Below are 22,809 nucleotides of genomic sequence, written 5' to 3'. Positions count from 1 at the left end.
CTGAAAAAATGAATTAAGGCCCTTGTGGCACTGTCGCGCCCAGTTCGCCTTCAAAATTCATCGGCGTCGAATCACCCTCTTTAGTCGGCTCTTCTACATGTGACCATTTTACCATGAGTGTAAAACTTCATTCCAACTGCGTAAATTATTTATTTATACATGCAAAAATAGGTCCTGTGCGGAATTCGGCCGCAACTACCCCTCAAAGTTTACTGAAGGTGAGGTCTATCGACCCATCCGCCCTCCTTCATCAGCCCATGATTGAGTAACGCTTATTGATTTTTTAAACTTTTACATAAAAATATACAACACTTCCAGTTCTATCCATTATATATTGCGTGCTCCCTTAAGCTGAGATTAGACAAGTATTAGATATTAGAATGGTTATGACTTATGACTTATGACTTTGAGTTTGTCTTAAAGTCCACTTTATGCACAGACAGGCTAATCGGGACTGAACTTACAATGCACATTTCCACTCAATTTTTTATACAACAATTTTAAAAACTACACCTTGGAAAAATGACCCCTGCAAGTTCTCGCGTTTCTCTGCGTCCAGTTTAAGGCAGAAACGAGACTTCCAAAGTTGCGAGGCTAGCGTTGCGCTGAAAACACGTCACCGGCATGTTACTACGTCACTCCTTAGGGAGAGCTCGTTTGTCGTCTGCTTCGAGCGTCCAGTTCCGGATGGGTAGCCCACGGTGAGCGAACACGTGCAGCAGTTTTACAAATCTGTACCGATTTAAATAATGGAAGAAGGAGCGATATGAGAAATGAAAGCTATGCTTTGTAATGATCATTCTTCTATGAAATATCCGTGCTGCTCACGTGCAAGATAAATGAAAGGGTTCAGCTGCGTGTGTGTTCTCAGGCCATGCAAAAAATATTCCTTATAAAATTGGTTGCTGACCAGAAACTCAAAAATATTTTTTAAACTTATATTTATCGATATTTACCGTAACCTATGTAGTGCAAAATAGGAATTTTCACATTCTTGACTTTATTTATAAAGCCTATTTAACTTTCTTTTCCATAAAGCAATTTCAGTTTGTGTTCCATTTCTGTTGCGCAAATTATGATCAAATATTTTTGTGCAGATAAGAGAAAATACACTGAGAAGATTACATTAGTTGCACAGTACATATCTATACTTAGTTTATGTATAATTATTACAAGGAAATAATGTGTATAACCATGGGCGTATTTAAGGGGGATTCAACGGGTCCAACCCCCTCTTTTTTTGGTTCACTAAAATTACCAGTTTCCTTGTTCTATCCGCTTGTTCATAAAAAATTCCTTCGGACTTATTTCATTCTCTTAAATTAGAGACGTATAGGATGGGATACGGATGGGAAGGAAATTTCGTAATTCCACACACCAGATGGGACTGCAGACTAATATCTGCAATTTCCTGATAGTTTCGGAATTTCTGCGATAAAAAACTGCATTGAGACTGTCAAATCAGTTATTTTCCCCCCTCGACTCATATTAAAGAAATTTGGTTCTTAAAAACGTAGTGACACAAGATGAACAGAAAAGTATCAATGCTAATAAGTAGTATGACTACATACACACAACTTTGTCGGGTCTAGCACCCTTTCCCCCCCTGCTCCCCAACAAGCTTCCGGCCAGCAGTGTCCTGGATTTTCACTTACGAAATAAAGCAACCCTAATCATACCAAAAGTTGATACATCCCCCCCCCAAACACACGTGAACTATATTACGCCCATAACAATATCCCATACTGAAATGGTACGATATAATTATTTTGAATTTTGTACTGCGAAAAAAGCCGCCTCATCTCGTTATACCCCGAACGCATTAATTGGTTGGTTCACAACTTCACCACTAAGGATCCTATCGAGACGAGACATGGCAGCCTTGGTCTCGTTCTCGTTGAGAGTTGTAAATGTCTGTCTCGTGTTTATTTGTAAATTTCTCATTGACAGTCTCGTCTCAATTTATAAACATCCGTCTCGGTTTGAGAGGGCAATTCTCGTTCTCGTCTCAAGTCTCGAAAATTATAGAATTAACAATGTATGCAAAGGCTTATCGTTATAAATACAAAAAAAAAACCTTTCTCAATATTTTTTATTATTATTATTATTATTGTTTTTTTTGACTCCTCGTTTCGACGGTACAGCCCTCGAAAACTGAATATTATCCTGCTTATATATGCAAACCAAACTGTAGATTCAGAATTACCAGGAATGAACTGGCGTTGTAATTATTATACACAAAATTCATGGAAATTGTTACATGGGAAGATGTTTGCTCGATACTTTGGGGACAGCAAGGGGGATGCTTCTATTGTTAATATTAGTGTTGCTCACGAGACGAGGCATGTTCCGTCTCGTCTCATAAAAGGAGATGGGACAAGTGAATGTTTTCGAAATGAGATGGGACAGAAGAAAAAGTTCGTCTCTTATCGTGGCAGGTTGGGTGATTCTTAGATTGTGCAGTTGGTGGTAGTGTGTGTGTGGGGGGGTGTACTCCTGCACCCCGACTTCGAATACTGCTTGTAGTTATTCATCTTCATTGTAGCGATTAGCCAAAAGTGGGAAGGAATGTGATGTTAGAGATGATACATAATAAATTAACCATGCGTTCTCATCGTTGCGGTTAAACAAAGTGAACGGAAAAGCGACGTAAAAGTAGGCTACATACAAAAATTTGCAATATATATATTAACTGAAGAAAACTATCATTTACTGCAGGAAATTTAAAAACTCACCGTACCTATTTATACCGTATCACCTCTTATATTGCAGAAATTGGCATGTAAACCAGTGTGTTCTAAAAGTATTATCTTAAAATTTGTGAAGAAAATATTATGACGAAAATAATTGTAATTCCAGAAAAGGCATTCCTATAACATTAAGTTCTTGCCAGCCAGAACTAACCTATGTATTCGCAATGAAGAAGGTTGTTCACGTGTTCAGCCATTGACTGTTACAAGGTTTGCTTTGTCACCCTAATGGGAAAACCCTCTACCGAGTGGCTGAATTATAGTAAATACTACTATACTGCTAGTGCATAATTCATCTCCAAGAAATGGAGCACAGATTTTTGCACTGGAGTTGTAAGATACTTGTTTTACACAGTAACAAGTGAATTTGCTGTCGTTTCCGTGGCTCATGCTAAGTTGACGGGACGAGCAGAAGCCCCGCCTGCACGCATTTCTAAGTGATGACGTCAGAGGACCTCCTGTCTGTGGAGAGGACGTTTTGAAATCCGTGACGTAGTAGGTGAATTTCAGCGGTTTGAAGGCGTGTTTCTCGAGAACCGAAACAAATATCGCCGAGATATTTTGCACATCTCGTGTTTGTGTCATTATCTGTAAAATGAATGGATTTATAACGTTTTTCATGTCAAAGTGGAAATGTCCATTTAAAGTGGGATCCGAACCACTATGTGAATTTTTACGTCAGTGACAGCGCTGTACAAGGGGCCTCCTCTACCGCCCTTAGCAAACAAGAAAAACTCAACGTCATCAGTTTTTTTTTAGCATCGCAAATTGAGGCTCGTATACGGAGAACTTGAGGCCCTAGTCTGCCCTCCCGAGTCACTACTTTTGCAGAGACTTGATTTCGTCCGCTTGCTCTAGAGATTCCTGAGACAGAGTATAGCACTTATATTAAGCATCGGCAACTTCGAACACATTTCAAGAGGGGCAAGATTGGCATAAACAATATTTTATATTGCATTCTTATTTTCACATACACGTTCATAGATGAATTATTTTCGGAAAGGGGTTTCCCAAGTAAACAAGGGAATTATTTTGTGTAGGAACTGGTATTATTATTCAGAGTGAAACATGTCTGCCTCAGTGATATCTCTTAGAAATGTAACTGCCCGAATGAAGTATTTATTGTTGAATCGGTAAGAATTTTTGAAAATCTAGTACCTTTGCGTATAATAGATCTCGAAGTAATATACAAGGTGTGTGAGAATGGCAAATGTCCTTCAATAATCGAATAAATTACCCATTAGACGGACAAGGTAGCAAAAACATTAGTCCAGAGATCGCTAAGCTCTCAGTCGTGGAAAAATTACCATTTTCAAATACATGACGATCAACCAAGATTGAATAGAAATTTTGATGATAATTTCTTTGCTTATAAAAACTCTTGAGATGTAATGAAATGGCCCTTATGTGGCATATAAAAATGGCAATGTTTCCGAATGTGTAATGATTTTTGGCAAGTTTTATAGCAACACGAAGAATACTGGAAGTGTTTGTGGAAACAACTTTTAAGCTTTAAAAGGTACCAGTTTCATAGATCGGAGACACATGAAAATCGGATATTTTGTGTTTTCGCATGGTTCGTACTTAACCAATTGTGTATTGCGGGACATAGTTCAAGGTGCCATTATGCTTTTTACACGAAAAAAAAAAAAACACTTTTTCTACTAAAATAAGCCATTTTTCTAAGTGCTACAGAACGCAGGATGTGATATCGGTTTTTTTTCCTTCACTGAATGTCAGTGTTTCCAACTCTATTATGCAAGAAAATGGCTATGTTGCAAGGGTAAAATTTTAGTACCCGCGAAACGTATTTCTTCAATTTTACAGGAGAAAGTACTTACCGAACTGACTTTCTGTACACTTTTCAAAGGTTATGGAAGTGTTTTTTCACCATTGCTTAATTTATTTCGCTGGTAAATCACGTATTTTTGAAGATTAATGTCTCTCCAATGCACGAAAGGTGTTGCCTCTATGTCCTTTGACTACGTGAACCAAATGTTGCGTGCGTTCGATGATGTAACCCCCGGTCAGTGTTTCCAACCACACCGTTGTTTTCCAAGAACATGACAATTTGAACTAGGTTTGCCTATTTGACAATACCGGGAATTTCTCCATTTTGTTTGAAATTTGGCCCCCTAATCACGAATCTGCAGTTAAAATTTGGCGCTCACACGTGGAAATAGCAAAATAATTTAAATTAAGTTCTTATTTCTACACCCTCGATTTCCAAATTTCCCACTGATTCCGGGCTCCGCCCCTGGGGTAATTGACCTACCACCCCCAACTGCTAACGTGACCCCGCCTCCACTCCACTCCGGCTCCCTGGCTTTCTGTATAGAGTCCCTGTTAAAGGCATGTTAGAAATTGGCCGGATTCACCTGCCCCCAAATAAGCGCCAAATTTTAAGTGCAGATTTGTGATTACGAGGCCCAAATTAGTAAGTATCCCAAATTTCATCCCTGTATTGTTAAATTATACCACCTAACCTTGCCATGCATGGTTCGTGGGGCTATCCGTGCATGGTTTGTGGGGCTATTTATGAATGGTTTGTGGGGCTACGTGCATGGTTCGTGGGGTTTTCGAACCTGAAAAAAATACAAATCAGTACAGAATTATATGGGAGTATATGGAAGTGAAAACCCAGTGTCAAGGAATGCTTCACGTGAAAGTAGGTATTTTTCGATGAAGAAGGTTGCAACACTGCATAACCACTGATCATCGACAACACTAGTCAAGATTTCTCCACCATATTGTGTGTAACGCAAGCGAAAACGAACAAACAAGAATTACTCTATATGTCGAAAATTGATATTATTTACATGGAAAAAATGAAATACCACCTTCAAGAATCCTTAGCAGTGCAGAATACGTAAGTACCAATGTGAAAAAGAAGAAAATAAAGGAATTTCAGGCGTTTAGCGGATACTAAAATTTAATGTTCCAAGAATTATTGGGTTCTTTAAATTATACTTTCAAGTCACGAAACATGGACAGTTAGGCTACGGCCAGACGAGCGATATTTACTGCCAGAATTCTGCCGTAAATGTAGCTGAAGAAATGCACCCTTAGGTCGTAAATGGGAGTGGCCAGAAGCAGCAGTAATTGTAGCCAGTTTGGCGCGTCTTCAAGGTCGTGTCGCGAAGGAATGCGCCGGGACCCATTTTTTCCGCAGTATTTGCCGCGTGAGCGTGGCCACGCGTAGCGATATTTGTAGCTGCCACATTTACTGCGGTAATTTAACTGTCGAACTGTACAACTATGGATTATATTGACAGTGAACATGTAATAATTGAAGTCCAAAAGTATCCCTGTTTGTTTGACACGAATTGTGAGGACTACAAGAACAGAAACATGAAGATGGATGTGTGGATGAAAGTGACAATGGATGTGGTTGGTGAGAAGTGGGGAGATATGACCTCTGAAGAAAGAAACGACATAGGTAAGTACTTGAAACGAATCAAAATGTATTGAAAATACAAAGTACATAGTTATTAGTTTTTACACTATTACGTCTATTAGCAGGTTAGGATTTTTGTTTACTACAAACATTGCAATGAACAAGACGAAATGAAATGATATTGATAGTAAATGAAAACATAGTATAATGTATTACTATGCTCATAAGTGGGTTAAACGAAAGTAAATAATTACAGCCAATGCCAATGGTGTGTTCCATGCAGGGGTGGGGGAGCATAGTATAGAAAAAGTTTTGAACATTTTGAGAACAGCTTTACAAGCAATCGTTTTGCCAGGGAAGTGATCCTTGATCAGAACAAAAATAGGTATTGAAAGCATCTCTCATCCGAACACCACTTTTATTTCCTCTTGTTCCCTGAGCAGGTATACTCTCTAGTGGACATGAAATTGTATCCTCAAAGTTGTACCCATCTCTCTTCCTAACAAAATTGTGTAGTACACAGCATGCTTTGATAATACAATCGGCAAACTCCGGACTAACATCAATGGGGCGATGGAACAGCCGCCATTTATTTGCTAATATGCCAAATGCACATTCAACAAATCTTCTTGCTCTGGTAAGTCGATAATTGAATATCTTCTTTTCAGATGTTAGGTTTTTGTTAGGATATGGCCTCAGCAAACTTGAGCAGAGTGCGAAGGCCTCATCAGCTACAAACACATATGGAATTGGATCACCTGCATGTTCACTTGAAAATGTCTTGGGCTCTGGTAAAGATAATGTGTTAGAATAGATTTGTTCCCCCAAATCTGTAGCCTTTAATACATTTGAATCACTTTCTTTTCCATAAGCTCCAACATTTATGTACGTGAAGCAATACTCAGAATCAGCTACTGCCATTAGTACTATGGAGAAAAACTTCTTGTAATTGAAGAACTCGCTCCCACTGTTCCAGGGTTTAATAACCCTGATGTGTTTGCCGTCAATAGCGCTAACACAATGCGGAAAATTAGCTCTGCTTTCGAACTTGTGGCTAATCTGAAGCCAGTCCTTCACAGACGGTTGTTTCATGTATTCAGCATGAAGACCATGCCATATGGCCACACAGGTTTCTCTGACAATGTCAGCAATTGTGGCACGACCAATTAGAAAATCGAAATGCAATGTCCGGAAAGAGCATCCAGAACCCAGGTATCTGAAAAAAAGCAGGAAGTGATCTTAAATATAGAATAATTTAATTGTAAAAACAAATGTGTAAGTACCATCTAGTTGATGTCCTGTGATTTAAACTGAGATGAGTATGTTCGTTGTGTTTACAGAGTTGCTTTCAGTTACAATTATGCATAAATTGTTTTCAGACACTGTCATGTGGTATATTGTAGCTATAACCATCTCAAAGCTAGTGGCGATTTTATTAGGTTAGCGTAATATAAAATACATGTTCAAACTAAAATCCAAATTGCTTTGTTATTGTACTTTCGCCACATGCCAACTGTAGAAACTAGTGATTTGAGAAGCGTTTTCAAAGACATGACTGATCATTTACAGGTTTAATTGTTTATTTAGTTACGTACACAGGAGACGCCACTAGTTTTGAAATGTTTGTACCTTTAAAGTTACATTTGTGACATAGCATTTTGCTTGTAACAATTGTGTGAACAGAGTTCGAATTTTCCTCATGAATGTTATGATTAATGTAGGTAAGGAGGTTCAAAAACGTTGGAAAAGCTTGAAAGATGCATTTACAAGATCTGTGAAATCACAAGATGGACGTAGTGGCAGTGGTGCGACTACAAGGAAACCTTACGTTTACCACAAACAAATGTGTTTTCTTCTTCCGACTTTGCAATCTAGGCAGTAAGTACTACCTTATTTAATTACTACACTAAACTGTTGTTGGACATAGATTTTGTTTCACATTCCAGTACATTAATATATAAATTTCAAATCAGCAGTTTGCGTTTGTTTCCTTGAAGCATGGGCGTATATATAGTTCACGTAAGGGGGGAGTTAACTTTTGGTATGATTAGGGTTGCTATATTTCATATGTGAAAATCAGAGACGCAGCTGATCTGAAACTTGTTGGAGAGCGGGGGGATGGAGTGGAGGTTCTGGACCTAACAAAGTTGTATGTATGTACAGTCACGGACACTGCTGGGTTGTAACGATCCTATTGAAGAAGCACTGAAGCAAGCCCTCCATGTCTGACCATCATGCGCCGTGTGACTAGACAACCCAACCAACATTGCAATTTTTCGGCTTGTATGCCAGTCACGAGTATACATCTCTGTAAATTGAGCAGTGATGCTAAAGAAAAATACGAGATGAAGATTGTCGGAAGTAATGTCTCGTGTTCACGACATGGAATAATACTCGGTCCACATTACGTTCCTTTATTTAATGTTGTTTGGGAACGAACCTGATGGACTGGGTTTATATTTTCACTCCTTGCATTCCACTGCATTATCGATGATGGGAATGAGTGATGATATGATGAAATTGATGACTGGACACTTATGCCCTGCCTGTCTCTTGATCTGTTCTTCTGTATTATGCTTTTGTAACATGAATGTTTTTCTTTTCAATATTGTTCTGCAGGACGTCCGGAAACATGGATCAAACTGATGACCAAATTGACCACAGAACAGAGGAAGAACTCTCGCAGACCAATACCAGCAATGCCACCTCTTCGACGGAACACTTTAAAGCTGTACCTGCCAAACGAAAGAGGAGATCTGGAGATTCATTTGAGAGGGAATTGTTGGACGTTCTTGGAAAAAACTGGCCCGACCCACATGAAAATGATCCTGACAAAATGTTTATATTATCATTGCTACCAACTGTGAAAACACTACATCCTTCAGATAAATTAGAATTTCAGATAAAGGTCATGCAGTTGCTCAAGTCTTACGATGATGCTGCTGAACGCAGGGGTTCATTTCAAGCAGTTTCCCCTACAAATTTGCTTCCCCAAACTTCATGCACATCATCATCATCCAGAACTACCGTTGAATCAGATGTTGAATCAGAGTCAGTGTTATCTTTCTTTGATTTGTAGAGAACATTTTATCTTGTTATGTTCTAGTTTTATCAATGTCTGTGTAGTATGTATTACCTTTTTACTTTCAGTAATATTAAACTAAACTTACCGTAATGTAACTGCGAGTTTCTCTTCCACACTTATGCAGTCCCTCATAACTGTACCTTCTCTTTTCAGGCTACCACTCACAGTTGCAAGTAGCAGTTCAAAGGAGCTTGTAGACATTCTATAATATTCAAAAAACTTTATCTGGATAGTCTTTCAGTTTCCTATGAAGAAGCACAAACTTTCCTTTGTACGATCTTTCACTAATAATAGGATGAATCCACCACTGTCTCTTACGCTTTTGCCGATGACGACGAATCAGAAGCAAGCACAGAGCTGCTTTCGACTGGCAATTCATTGTTACATGCCACTATGAATGGAGCAATTTCTTTCAGCAAACTCAAGACACGTTTTGAAAACAATGCTTTTCGTAGTAAATGTCGCTCGTCTGGCCGGGGCAGAAATTTTGTTGCTATATTTAACGCAGAGTAGAGCGACATTTACAGCTACCGTGTGACCACCCACTTGCGATAATTGTAGTTGCGACATTTACGGCAGAATTCTGGCAGTAAATATCGCTCGTCTGGCCGTAGCCTTAGGCAGGTTATGTTAGGTTAGGTTAACTTAGTAAAAATTGAGAGATTAACTTACCATGATAGCATCTTTTTCAATGACACATCGTTCGTAAAAAAAGGGCACGTTTGGAAACCCAATGGTGAGACCGTGTGATTTTTGATGCTCGTGCCATCTGCACGTACATAATGGAAACAACGGCATAATGTTGTCGCCTTACACAAAAGGCAATATAATTCAAAAGTGATTATTTCTTGTTCTGCAGCATTCTACAGTGAAGTTTTGAGTTTCCGCAGCATTTCGTACTCTGCAGAAACGAGTTTTCGTAGTAAAAATGAAGAAATGTGTCTCCGATGCATGAATCTTTACCCGAGAAAATAATTAGCGCAGTTCAAAGTTTCACAAAGAATATGCTTTCAGAGAAACAATGCCTTGAAAATTATGCTGCTCAAGTTTACATGCTCAAAAGGCACTGTCTTCTGAAGTATTATTTGGGCCAAGTTTCTTTTGTTTTACAGGTAGGCGTCGCGTGGATCACAATAGTGATCCACTTGTATATTTTCACGTGCTACTGCACTTTGGCAACACACTTGACCTGGGCTCCCAGTGTACCTTCCTGGTATAGTCTAGAAACGATGCTCGTTCAGCCGTTATTTGAAATATATCCATTGTTGACTTATTATTAGAATTCGTACAGTATGTACCAGTCTTATTCGTACAGAAGTAGTGGTAAAGTGAAATGATAAATTACACCGCTAGAGAACAAAAAACAGAAAATATTTTGATTTAATAATGTGCACAACAATGGTACAGGACACAACAAATAAAGAGGCCAAAGTTCCTTTTGTTTTATTGTGATTTCATCATGCTACGTTCGCAATTTTTACATGGTTCGATTTCAATTTATGTCTGTTAAAACATACTGCGGAGTTTTAGCGATTACTTACTATGTGTTTCGTTGACACTGGTTTTTCACTTCCATATGCTCCCATATAATTCAGTACTTTCCAAACGCCATTTGTTTACTATCGTCTTGGTTACGAACTGCTCCTGTCTCCTCCTTCTTCTCATGTGTGAGGTACGAAGATGTTTCTGGTATCGGTTCATGGATTCTAGCCATTTGGGTTTCCCTTATCACACAACACTATGGCAAATTTGCATTCAGATGTCAGACGAGGATTGCTTACATGGGAATGCTTCATTTGTGGCTAGGTTAGGCTGCCCAGGTTTCTCTTAGCATTTCCTTCATAATCCTTTTTGCAAAATTACTGTTCACTTTATATGTTCAGTTGTATTACCTCAGATGTCGCTACTGCTGTTCTCAAACATGAAACCCCTTCGAGCCTCCTGCGAACACTCAAGAACAGGAAAACAGCTACCGGTTGTAGTCTGTGTTATGCATCAAGTTTTCGAAACGTGGATTTTTGTGCAAGGTAATTCCAACATCTCATTTCACTTATACTTTGGACTTGATCGAAATGAAAACTGTGGTTTATCAGTACTTACTTTCAGTAAGGTTCCAAATTAAATTCACATTCATTCCCAGTACTTTCCGATACGTACTGACGCTTGTATAAACTGAAAATAACTTGCCCATTGGAAGAAAACATGCTTGCATTAGGTATTTTCTTTCTTTATTTTTTCACCATCAATAGCTACTTTTTTGGAATCCAAATATTGCTCATACCTTAAGGAAAGTTCAAAATTCGTGTGACAATCATTGCCAAAATTCTACGATGTCTTTCTGCTAGGAAATTTTGAAAAAATCACAATACAATTGGAACCGTTACCCCATATCTGTTCGTATACCTACAGTCACATCACAAGCACTCCAAATAAAATAGACAAAAACTGAAGAATCACAAAATTCCTATTACTTTGTTGAATATCCTTTGGCCTTAATGATTGCTTGACACCTTCGCTGCTTAGAATTTACTAGGTTCTGGCATGTCTCTGGGCTGATATTCTCTAACTCCTGCGATACAATCATCTTGAGCTCCTCTTTGGATGCTAGAGTTGAGTTTCCAACACTTTTCGTCAATATGGCCCACAAATGCTCAATGGGATTCAAATCAGCTGATTGCGGAGGGGTATGCAGCTGCTTTGGAACATTCCAGATGAGTCATTCCTTGTTGGAACTTGTAAACAGGCAGCATTCACATTTTAGTTGCACTTTGCTTTACATTCTGCTTGAGAATGTTATTGTACACTGTCTTGTCCATTATGCCATCAATAAAAATAATAGTTCCTACCCCTTTTGATGACATACATCCCCAAAGCATAATAGAACTTCCCTCGTTTTTACGGTAGGGTGAGTATTGCAGCTACATTGTTACCTTCATGCAGGGGTGTGCTGTGGATTTTCGTGATAGGCAATTGATGGGTCAGTTTTTCATTTCAGCCAATTACAACATTTTCAAATGTAATATAGGGGGGGTGTAAAGGTAAATCTGGAGCCAAAATTACCAAAAATTTGGCGTTGGTGAAAACTTGAATGAGGGTATTAAGGATTTTGTTGGGGGGGGGGGGGTTGTTGAGTGTGTGTTGGTAAATCACTGGTATACACACAAAAGGGGCTGGAATTGTAAGGTGGGTTCTTGCTGCCCCCTGCTAACCCAGCCCTTTGTTATATTTTCCCTGCCTTTAGTCCTTTTTTTATGAATTATGTGCCAAGAGAGAGGTTATGACCTCCACCAATCCCTCCTTTTGTACGTCACTGCACGAGTGTGATTTTGGAAATGTTCATGGCTTTGTATTGCATTATGGAAATTACTGAAGTCATTGTGGCCTGCACCGTTCCATGTTCGAACAAAATGATTTATTAATAACATTGCTACTGCATAACCACACAATACGTAACATCGTTGCCTTGTAATGAAGGGGCCCCAGATTCGATACTTGGTCAAGTGGTTCGGATCCCACTTTAAAATGTAGGTCGAGTCCCAGTTAGCCTTTCTGTGCATAAAGTGAACTCAAACAAATTCAAACATATTGTTTTTTACTGACACACTTTTAACTGCTTAATGAAAACTTCCCCATTTTTCTTACTTGTTTTGGCTATGCATATTTCAGGACACAATTGAGTCCTTACTTGCACCACTCCAAATCAATGGTTCGTCTCGTTTGTCAGCCCTGGTGGTTATGTTCAAGACCATGCTTTAACACAAAACAGCAAAAACAACACACAAAAGAACAGAATAACACAGGACGATGACTACAATAAAGAAAACACGTACCCTCAGCTCCCACGATTCCAGATGCACCCTCTTCCTCTGCAGTGTTACATACCCTCTATATTTCGGAGTTACTGACCACATAACGGAAATGTCCAAGTATTGGCTGGTGATTTTGTTTCTTATAAATACCATACAACCGGTAATCATTGACTAACTTGATAAGCTAATTTGCTCATTACTATTGTTTCACACGTGAATAATTGTACTGAGTTAAGTGGTGCTACGGATGCATAGAAAATTCTAGAAGTTAGCAACACTTGTGGCCAGCGTGGACGAGGTGTTTCCAACACCCTTGCCAAAGACGAAGCGGGCTGGGGGTCGCTTGCCATCGACTTTTTTTTCTTGAAGGAGAAAGGAAGTAGATGTGCCCAGACCACCAAAAACCTATTTTTGAAATGTTTGGGAAAGAAAAAACAAAAGTAAGATTCTAAGATGTATTTTTGTTTTTTTTTGTCACATCCAAATTTAATGCACTAGATTTAGAATTTCCTCCCTACTGTAATGTGTTGAGTGAAATATCTTATGATTTTTTTGTTAAGTGAACTAGAATACTTCAAAATGGACATTCTCACTGTAAAACCTGAGAAATTTTGACAAATAATGGGTATAATAACGATAATACTCTATGGCGCACAATAGTGGTCCGTGTGACCATGCAATGTTAATTGCAATTTTATCATGCTGTGCATGCATTTTTTGCATGGTTCGATTTCGATTTATGTATGTTACACATACTTTGGAGTTTTAGAGATTGATTACTGCGTGTTTCCTTGAGAATGGTTTTCACTTCCATATATACTTCTATATAATTCTTTACTTGCCACCAGCCATTTGTTTACTGTCATCTTAGTTACGGGTATCACTCATCGCATGCAAGTCAAACACCTTCTCAGCCAAGCTCTGTATTTCATCGTTTGATGCAAATCTGGAATGCTTTCATGGTTAGGTTAGGCTTAAGTTTTTTTTCGACCATAAATACCTGTTTCTGGAAATCCAAACAGTGCTAATTTGTATCAGGAAGGTCTAAATTTAGTGTGACAATCATTGCCACAATTCTGCGATAATTACTCTTTATCCTAGGAGACTTTGTAAAAATCAATAAACAATCTGAACTGTTACCCAAGTTTGGATTGTCTAATTCCGAATTAATTATGTTACACAAGTATTTTTCACATGGTTCAATTACTACATGTTCTCTGTAGAATTTTATTTACCTTCACTATATCCAGTGGTGGCTCGTGGTGAACCAAAGTGGAGGGACGATAGTTCACATATTTGCTCTACTAGTAATGTGAGATTAAATTATGAATTTCGTATAACAGCCAACGTAATAAGAAATTGATATGTTCGTGTTTACCGAATATCATATTCTGCATGTTTGCACATATTATAATGAATTAATAATTATTTAACAGTAAAGTGAAGAAGATGGAAGAAGAAATAGAGTTCTAACAGATTTAGTCCTAGCATTATTTAACTTAACAGAGGGGAAAATTCAGAAGAAGGGATATTAATTTTTACACAACTTGATAAGCACAATGACGAATATTTACGTGCATTGATCGTGAAAATTTCTAGTAAAAAAGTTACACAGAAAAAGTTTCCTGTCCAACATGACTAATTGATATGTGAAATAGGGCACCAAAATAAATATCTCACTCGAAAGGTGATATCTGTGTTCCCAGAAACTCTACAGTGAAAACTTCAAACTTACCTCAAATCTTCTTCAGACATGCTTGTAAATGAAATTCATCCTTCTGTTCAACGTGAAATTTGTGAGTGAACTCACGACCTCCCTTCTTGCACCCTTGTTCTAGAATCAAATTCGGCCTAGGTTTTTTAGGTTTATTTTTTCATCCAGACTTCAGACTTCTGGTAGAAAAACTTCGCACCAACAATTTATCCACACTGTACATCGTGACAAATGCACAACTACAGCACACAACTACCGAAAAAGCTTCACTTTTCCATGGAAAACGAAGAAACAAGAAGTGTCAATAATATCGTCTTCCCAATCGGTCATTTTATTGCTTCGGGGTTGCCAGACAATTTTGCCAAATTTTCAGAAATTTGTAGTTCACAGGTTCCTGTAGCGTCTCTTGGTGAGTTTAGATGACGAGTTTCTAATTTATTTAACAGCCTGCTTGAAAAGGAATTGGACACCTTTGTCACATTATCAGGATTTTTTCAAACGTGCTAATCAAAACATGTAATTAAATCTAAAGGATGTACTCCACATCATTGTAATCCAAATGTACTTTCCACTAAACTCGGAAAAAATGCAACGCATATATGCGATAATTTTGCGAGTATCAAGAATTTATAGCCGACTTCCGTGGCTAGCATACCACATTAGAAAGCCAGGGCTCCTGGGTTTGAATCCCAGCATGGGTATGTGTGTTCTTTGTGAGTGTCCCTCCATCAATTTCATTATATGATCACTCATCCTCATCGTCGTGATTACCGAAAAGTAGCAGAAAGCGACGTTAAATAACAAATATCAACCAAGAGTCTATACTTTTTCAGTTACCTATATTTTCTTTCCTCATTGGAAATTGCGTTATTTATTGCTCTACTCTTATGTCATAAGTGAATAAGATTATTGAATACAGAATGAATTTTTTCTGTTAACTTCATTGCTTCTGGCAACTCTTTATTGTTTACCATTCTCCGGAGAGAGGGCCAGTTTCACCTAGAGGGTGGGTTTCGGACGACAAACCCTCCGTCCTCCCATGCACAGATCCCAGGCATATCATTCCCCCAGTTCCCTCGCCTCTTACCCCTTGGAGCCGCGCCTGATATGCTCTAGGTCTCGTAAAATGGGAGGACGGTGCCCCACCAGATTTCCATAGTTTCCAGATTTTCGAAGTTCCATATTCACCTGCATGGTGGCGTGCAAACTTTGCAATTGTCGCGAAAGATTGAATACAGAACCGACTAACCAACGATCTATAAGCAACGGAATATTTGTAATTCAGAGAATGTAAAAGCTAATATATAAATGCTAATGTAATGTTTATTCACTTGTTGTTACACATGGCAGTGCGGCATCCGTATCGTCCTTATGAGCGGCCGCCCCTGACTATATCTGTATATGATTCTTTGTGAGCAGCCAGCCAATTTACTATGGTCTTTGATATGGACTGCTGCTGCCATCTACTTCATGTACATCTAGTACCAGCAAGTGCCATCGTCGTTAGGTTAAGTGAGTCAGATTTAGTGGTCTTACCATTAAAAAATCATCCATAAATGCTTTCATTGTTATATTAGGTTGGTCAGGTTCAAGGCTCTTAGCATTAAAGTAACATCCCTAAATGCTTTCAACACCTGAACAGTGCCATGATAGGTGTGGGGTTTTGGCAAACGAGTAGCAGCCTGGGAGAGCAGTGACATTCACTGCAAGAGTGAGGTTGAACATGAGGATGCGATTACTTCCACTTCCAGTCTTTGAAGAAATTGCCATCTGAACAGTGCTACATGCACAGACATGATTATGTGTGCACCTTTGACTGTGAGCATAGCATGGGGTTTTATGTGAACAGCTTTTGCAACCTAGTGAAGCAATACCACAAGTGCCTCAGCTTCATGGAAACTATTTCCAAAACTTATTTTTAGTGTTTTGCTTATTTCGCTATGATGAAGGGTGTGAGGTAAGTTAGGCAGGTTCAGTTATATAAGTATAACCTTGCTATTTTCCCACTTTTTTCTACTTTACGTGTATACAGCATTTTTTTAAAATCAAAGAAATGCCTTGCATGAGTTTGATTGCTTTAGTATTTGAGAACTTTTTTCAATCTTAACCCTATAAAGCCAAAACGTAATTACAGTATTCAAATTTGCGAAAAAAAACAACAGATATGGATTCTTTAATCTGCTCTTCAGAACAAAATTTCTGCACAACTACTGCATCTCACATCTTGGACATATTCTAAAAACTTCAAACATATTAATTCTCATTCTGAAATGCTTTCCAATACAAAGAAACATCGAGCATATAGAAGTCTCCTAGAGTAAAAGTTTCAATTTTTGTGCAGATCTATTATTTTGTCAGTTCTGAAAACTAATTCTAATGCTAATATGAAATATTTTTATTGTGAAAATATATTTGTTTCTCTCTTGCAGGAGTATGGTGTCGATGACAGGGGCGAAGTATTCGGATATCCCACCTGTAGACAGTGAAGTGGTATTGAAACCTGATGTGGCAGAGCATAAGAAGAAGTTGAAAGAAGGCTACATAACAGTAGACAAACCGGTAGGGAAAACATCAATTGTTTCCTTTCAAATAATTACCCATATTGTAGAATGTTATAACAGTAACTGCTGTCCAGATGATAGTGCGTCCAATTGCCAATCTCTTCAATGTGCATGCACCACTTATTCTACACCATATGAATTTGCTACATATCTAAATGCAAGTCTTTAAGTGGTGTAATGAATACTTACTTCGTCTTTCTTGCAGAATGATTTTTCTATCCCATATGTGAGTAGCTTAGGGAAGTTCAAATGGCTCAATTTTCTAATTGACTGCTGTCTTTTGTGGAGGATGCTTTTCAGTTAAATCCAACATGCTGGCAGTTTTACTAGTTACATGTTTTGAATGGGTGAGGATTGTTAGGTTTGATTCCCTTGAATTTCCATTGTTTCTTTCTCTCTAGCCTGTATGTACGTTTTAGATAGTAGTGATCTAGAAGATTGGTCACTTATGCAACCTACTTTTCCCAGTATTTTCTTACATACAATAAAATATGTCCTTCTTTGTAGCTAATCAGTGGTGATTTATTCATTCTAGTTGTTTGGACTTTTAACCACTGTTATTTAAAAGATATTTACCTACGTTTCGGAGGCTGAATCTGCCTCCGTCTTCAGGGTGGCTTGTAGTCTGTTATATAAATACTTGCCTTGGAGGATTATTCTTGGTGGCCTAGGCTCCACCACGTATACAAAGTTGCCAGGTAGGATTATCAGTGGCCCAGGCTCCACTTCTTCAGATGACCATGTCAAGGTCACAATCCGAAACGTAGGTAAATCTCTTTTAAATAACAGTGGTTAAAAGTCCAAAAAACTAGAATGAATAAAATATATATAACAATTATTGGCGTACCAAATAACAATTTCTGTGAATTTAAAATGCACAAATAGGTTCATAAATTTCAAGCTTATCAGCATTCACATGCATTCTTCATCTTCCTGAGCAGTTTGTAAAAGGCAGTATGCTATTAGAACTCTGTTACATTACCTTCATATTTTTATGACCCGAAGAATTACCATGAAGGTGTAATATTTCCACAATTCCTTCCCCTTGAAGTGTATGTAATAGGCTTGGAACTGAAAACACACTTGAAGTTGCTAAAATTCACATCAAACATGATTTATATTGATTTCCAAACTTTTACACTCTTTTCTTTTGGAACCTATATTGTACATGGTACAGTCATTAAATAACAGGAATTTTATTATAACTTTCAGGGAGATTGATGCACAACGAAAAATTTGGACACAAAATAGTTCCTTAGAAATACACCACATAGGTGTCGGGATGATCAGGCAGTTTGTGGCTGCGCAGTAGTACATACAACATGGCTGCTCCACTGTCGACCTTCACCAAAGAAGAGCAACTAAATGTTATTCGTCTTTTGTGGTGAGAGGGAGTGAAACCTTCTGAAATCTACAGCAGAATGAAGATTCAGTATGGAGACAAGTATTTAAGTAAGGGGAGAGTGTACGAATGGGTGGAAAGATTCAAAAACTGAAAACAAAATGTGAGTGATGAACAGCGGAATGCGAGAACAGTTTGCGGGGGAACTGAGACAGTGAAACAGCAGATCGACCAGCGAATCCATGCCAACAGGCGAGTCTGTTGATGAAATTGCCGTGGAATTCAACATAGAGTCATGATCTGCATTCAATATCATCCATTATGACCTTGGCTATAGGAAAGTGTGGAACCGATGGGTACCAAAGCATCTGTCGAGTGTTCATAAGCATGTGCGGCAGACAATCTCTCAGAAGCATTTGGACCATTATGCTCGCGAAGGAGATGCTTTTCTTCATCGAATTGTGACAGGAGACGAGTCCTGGGTGCACCATTATGAACCAGAGAGTAAGAGACAATCAATGGAGTGGAAGCACCCAATGTCTCTGGTCAAGAAAAAATTCAAAAGACAGGCAGCCGCTGGGAAAGTCCTGCTTAACGATCTTTTGGGATGTCAATGTCCCTATATTGGTGCACTTCCAGGAGAAGGGTCAAACTGTGAATAGTGCTCGATACAGTGACATGTTAGTAAGCAAGTTGAAGCCTGCCATAGGATCAAAACGTCAGGAACTTCTCTCAAAAGGAGTATTGCTGCCAGTGGCGTAGCACAGTTCTCTGTGGCCCCCCTGCAAGTATAATATTGGGGCCCCTTAGTTAAAAAAAATATCGAGACTGACAATACTTACCTACCACTCGGTTAAATAAAATTAACTTTTACCGCAAATACTTTGCCTTCTCATTTTTTGTCATCGACATAGGCTATATATCAGTGTAGTAGTTTCTCGAAACTAAATCAGAATGGTCTGAATCTCTGATCAATAACTAGAAGAAATTAGAAATATATTCTCTTGCTTCATCGCAGTGGTGCAGCCAGGATTCTTTTTTGGAGGAGGGGGAGGCTACATGCAGCCAAATATTTTGTTCATGCTCATTTGTATTCTTTGCTCAAATTTTTTTTTTAAAATTAGGCTATTTATAATACACATGTATAAATACTGTTTGGGGAAATTGATTAAAGGGTAGTAAGCACTTCTCTTTTGGACTTTGAGGTGATGTGCCTTCAGCTTCCCAAAGCGTGGCCGAGCCAGTCTAAGATTCTCCGTAACAGCCTCTAACATTACGCTTCTTATACTAATATTGAGTTATATACTCAAGCAAACTAATCATTTCAGTTTTGGGGGTTGAACCGGACCTCTAGATTGTCGATGGCAACCTAGCATCATAAGGTCAATTGCAATCTGCTACGAAGAAATAGCAGCGGACTCCAGTCTTAAGAGATAGATAATAAAGCGGCGATGGGACTTTATTCACTGAAAATTTGTCATTAAATGAAATGCCGATTGAAAGGACTGCCCCCCCCCCTCCCTCCCAAAAAGGTTGTTGCCGCATGGACACGGTATTTAATTTTGATGTTAATGGACTTCAATATTATTATTCATAGTTTTAACGATGTCATTTCTTTTCGATAGACCACTCATATTTCTTTGAGACTTTTTCATGAAAAAAGAAACCTTTTGTTAATATATCATCAGTGTTCGAAGAACTTGTGTAAGGGGGGGGGGGATGTAAAGGACGCAGTGGGGTGCTATTCCCAAGCTCAGAAAAAATCAAAGTATCCCCCCCTCTCCCCCAGCTAGAATAATTTGCATAAGCATCCTCCTCCACCTTCTGCATTGTCTTCACAATAAACTTCGTAGCTATAAAGGTACGAGATGAGAGAATTTTCCTATCGATTGCCATCTGCGAGTAAGTTAATGTACTTTGGAGGAGACCCATAATGTCAAGTTGCCCAGGCCCCTCTGGTTGAGACAATACGCCACTGCTTATTATCGCAGACGTCGTCATCATTAGATATGTTACGGGGAATCAGATTTCTATTTCGTAAATCCATTTTTTAAATGAGCCACACTATCTGTTGAATTTCTGGGATTATATAAAATTTCAGAAGTACAGAGAAAGAACACAGCGGGGCGCTCCCGCATTGCGGGGGCAGCCGCTACGCCACTGATTGCTGCTCCATGACAACACCCACCCCCATACGGCCGTGCATACTATGGATACAATACGTGATCTGAAATTTGAGGTGTTGAAGTATCCAGTTCTGACTTGGCACCATCGGATTTTCACTTGTTTGGACCTTTGAGAAAACATTTCCGGGGTCAGAAGTTTGCAGAGACAACAAGGTGATCGAGGCAGTGCAAAGATGGTTACACGCCATGCCAAAAAGTTTTTTTGTGGTGGGCATCTGCAAGCTTGTGGACAGGTGGACCAAGTGTGTTGAAAAGCAGGGTGACTATGTCAAAAATTAAGGCAAAGCACATTTCTGTATGTATCCTTGTGAAAAAGTTATAATACAATACCTGTTATTTAATGACTGTACCTTGTACTTTTTGTTGCAAATCTACATGTTGCATATCGCAAATGATAGTTCTTCTCTGATGCTTCAAATGCTGCAAAACACACTAACTTTTAAGTGCAATTCTCTGCCAGGTTATATTGTAGTAAATTTTGGTCACTTTTGTGGATAATTAATTTCTTCTTTCCAGATGGACATTTCTGCCATTACAGGTGTGCCTGAGGAACATATAAAGAATCGCCTGGTAAGAATTTATATTCCTGCTAAGAATGCAATGCAGTCAGGAACCGACAACACGCACCGCTGGGAAATGGAATTTGAGACCAGGGAACGGTGGGAGAACCCACTCATGGGTTGGGCATCCAGGTGTGAAAATTTGAGTTTTTATAACTTCTTTGCATGTAACTGTATTTCTTGTTTTTAGAAGCACACTAATTTTACTGGTTTTTTCAAAAAATATTGTGAACCTTTTGTTAGGCCTTTGTATGAACAGATTAGTATTACATTTGTAGGTATTATGAGGTCTAAGAGTCTAGAGTTGAAGGAAGAGTCTGGGTGTCACCCGGATAAAATATAACACCATTTCTCTCAAGTATGATACTAATGTATACTTTTTTCAACTTCAACTTATACTGAAACACCTTAGACAAAATTAATGGATAGAATATCATCTGAAATATCTCACTACTTGACTTCTTCTGAACACCATGAACACAATACATCCAGTGCTGTGCTCAGGAATTTTGTAATTGGTGGCATATAACTGCAGCTTTTAGTACTCAGAACTGTATCTTACCTTTTATATCTTATTTTATCTGGGGGAAGGGAATAACCATCTAATCTCTCCCCCTGCCAATCCCTGGGCATGCCAGTAACCGTCCTGCCATTTGTAGTGTATACATTACACACTAAATATTCTTGTTTTTACTTGAGCAGTGACATACTATTAGCTGCAACCACTGTATCCGAGAAATGCTCAATAGCTTGGTTGCAGTTTGAGCTTGTTCGGTTTACACTTTCACTCAATATTCACATCAATATTGATGATATTTTAGTAATCAACAGCAAGGCACGCCATTGTTCAAAGTTGTGTCTGAGCAGTCTCCATTTTGAATACCAAGTTTTAATCCAACTGACACACACACACTGGAGGTGGAGACATTTCATGTGAACCAGAGACTGCCATGAGAAAAAAAGGAAATCTAGCCTAATCTAAAGTCCTTGCCCCACTGCCCACACTACCACATCCATTGTACATAAAAATCGATGTGTTTTATTAACATGTTAGAAATATGTTATAATCGACCGAGATTAAAATATAATATTAAACTTGTTTCAGTGGCGACCCCTTGTCTAACATGAAAGTGGATTTTGCAAGCAAGGATGAAGCTGTTGCGTTTGTTGAAAAGAATGGGTGGAATTACTACATTGAAGAACAGAAGGAACCTAAGCCAAGGTCCAAGTCATATGGGGCTAATTTCTCTTGGAACAAGAGAACAAGAGTTTCTACTAAGTAAATATTGTATGGCATAAGAATTGTAGGAAATGGTATGTGTGTTCTGTAATATAATACAATTACATTTTAGTTGTAAATAAATAAATAAAGCTTGCATAGTTGTTTTTTTTAGAATACAATCCT

The 22,809-nt window shown here is 38.5% G+C and overlaps 2 protein-coding genes across 2 annotated transcripts; both read left to right on the top strand.

The window, feature by feature from the left end:
- Window positions 1-3,495: 3,495 nt before the first annotated feature.
- On the top strand, window positions 3,496-22,780 carry ND-18 (NADH:ubiquinone oxidoreductase subunit 18). Its single transcript, XM_083124721.1, has 4 exons — window positions 3,496-3,883; window positions 17,185-17,314; window positions 21,361-21,536; window positions 22,510-22,780. Exons 1-4 carry the CDS (start codon window positions 3,819-3,821, stop codon window positions 22,685-22,687), a joined length of 549 nt encoding a protein of 182 aa, XP_082980847.1. The 5' UTR covers window positions 3,496-3,818; the 3' UTR covers window positions 22,688-22,780.
- Window positions 6,009-9,226, top strand: LOC145979504 (uncharacterized). The gene is made up of 3 exons (XM_083112443.1): window positions 6,009-6,189; window positions 7,869-8,025; window positions 8,767-9,226. The coding sequence occupies exons 1-3, from the start codon at window positions 6,009-6,011 to the stop codon at window positions 9,224-9,226; spliced, it is 798 nt and encodes a 265-aa protein (XP_082968569.1).
- Window positions 22,781-22,809: the final 29 nt, after the last annotated feature.

Source organism: Lepisma saccharinum, chromosome 1 (assembly GCF_977018435.1).
Source record: "Lepisma saccharinum chromosome 1, izLepSacc3.1, whole genome shotgun sequence".
In the NCBI taxonomy this organism is placed as follows: Eukaryota; Metazoa; Arthropoda; class Insecta; order Zygentoma; family Lepismatidae; genus Lepisma; species Lepisma saccharinum.
The sequence above is the reverse complement of the archived record's forward strand: the minus strand, read 5'-3'. Positions and strand labels throughout refer to the sequence as shown.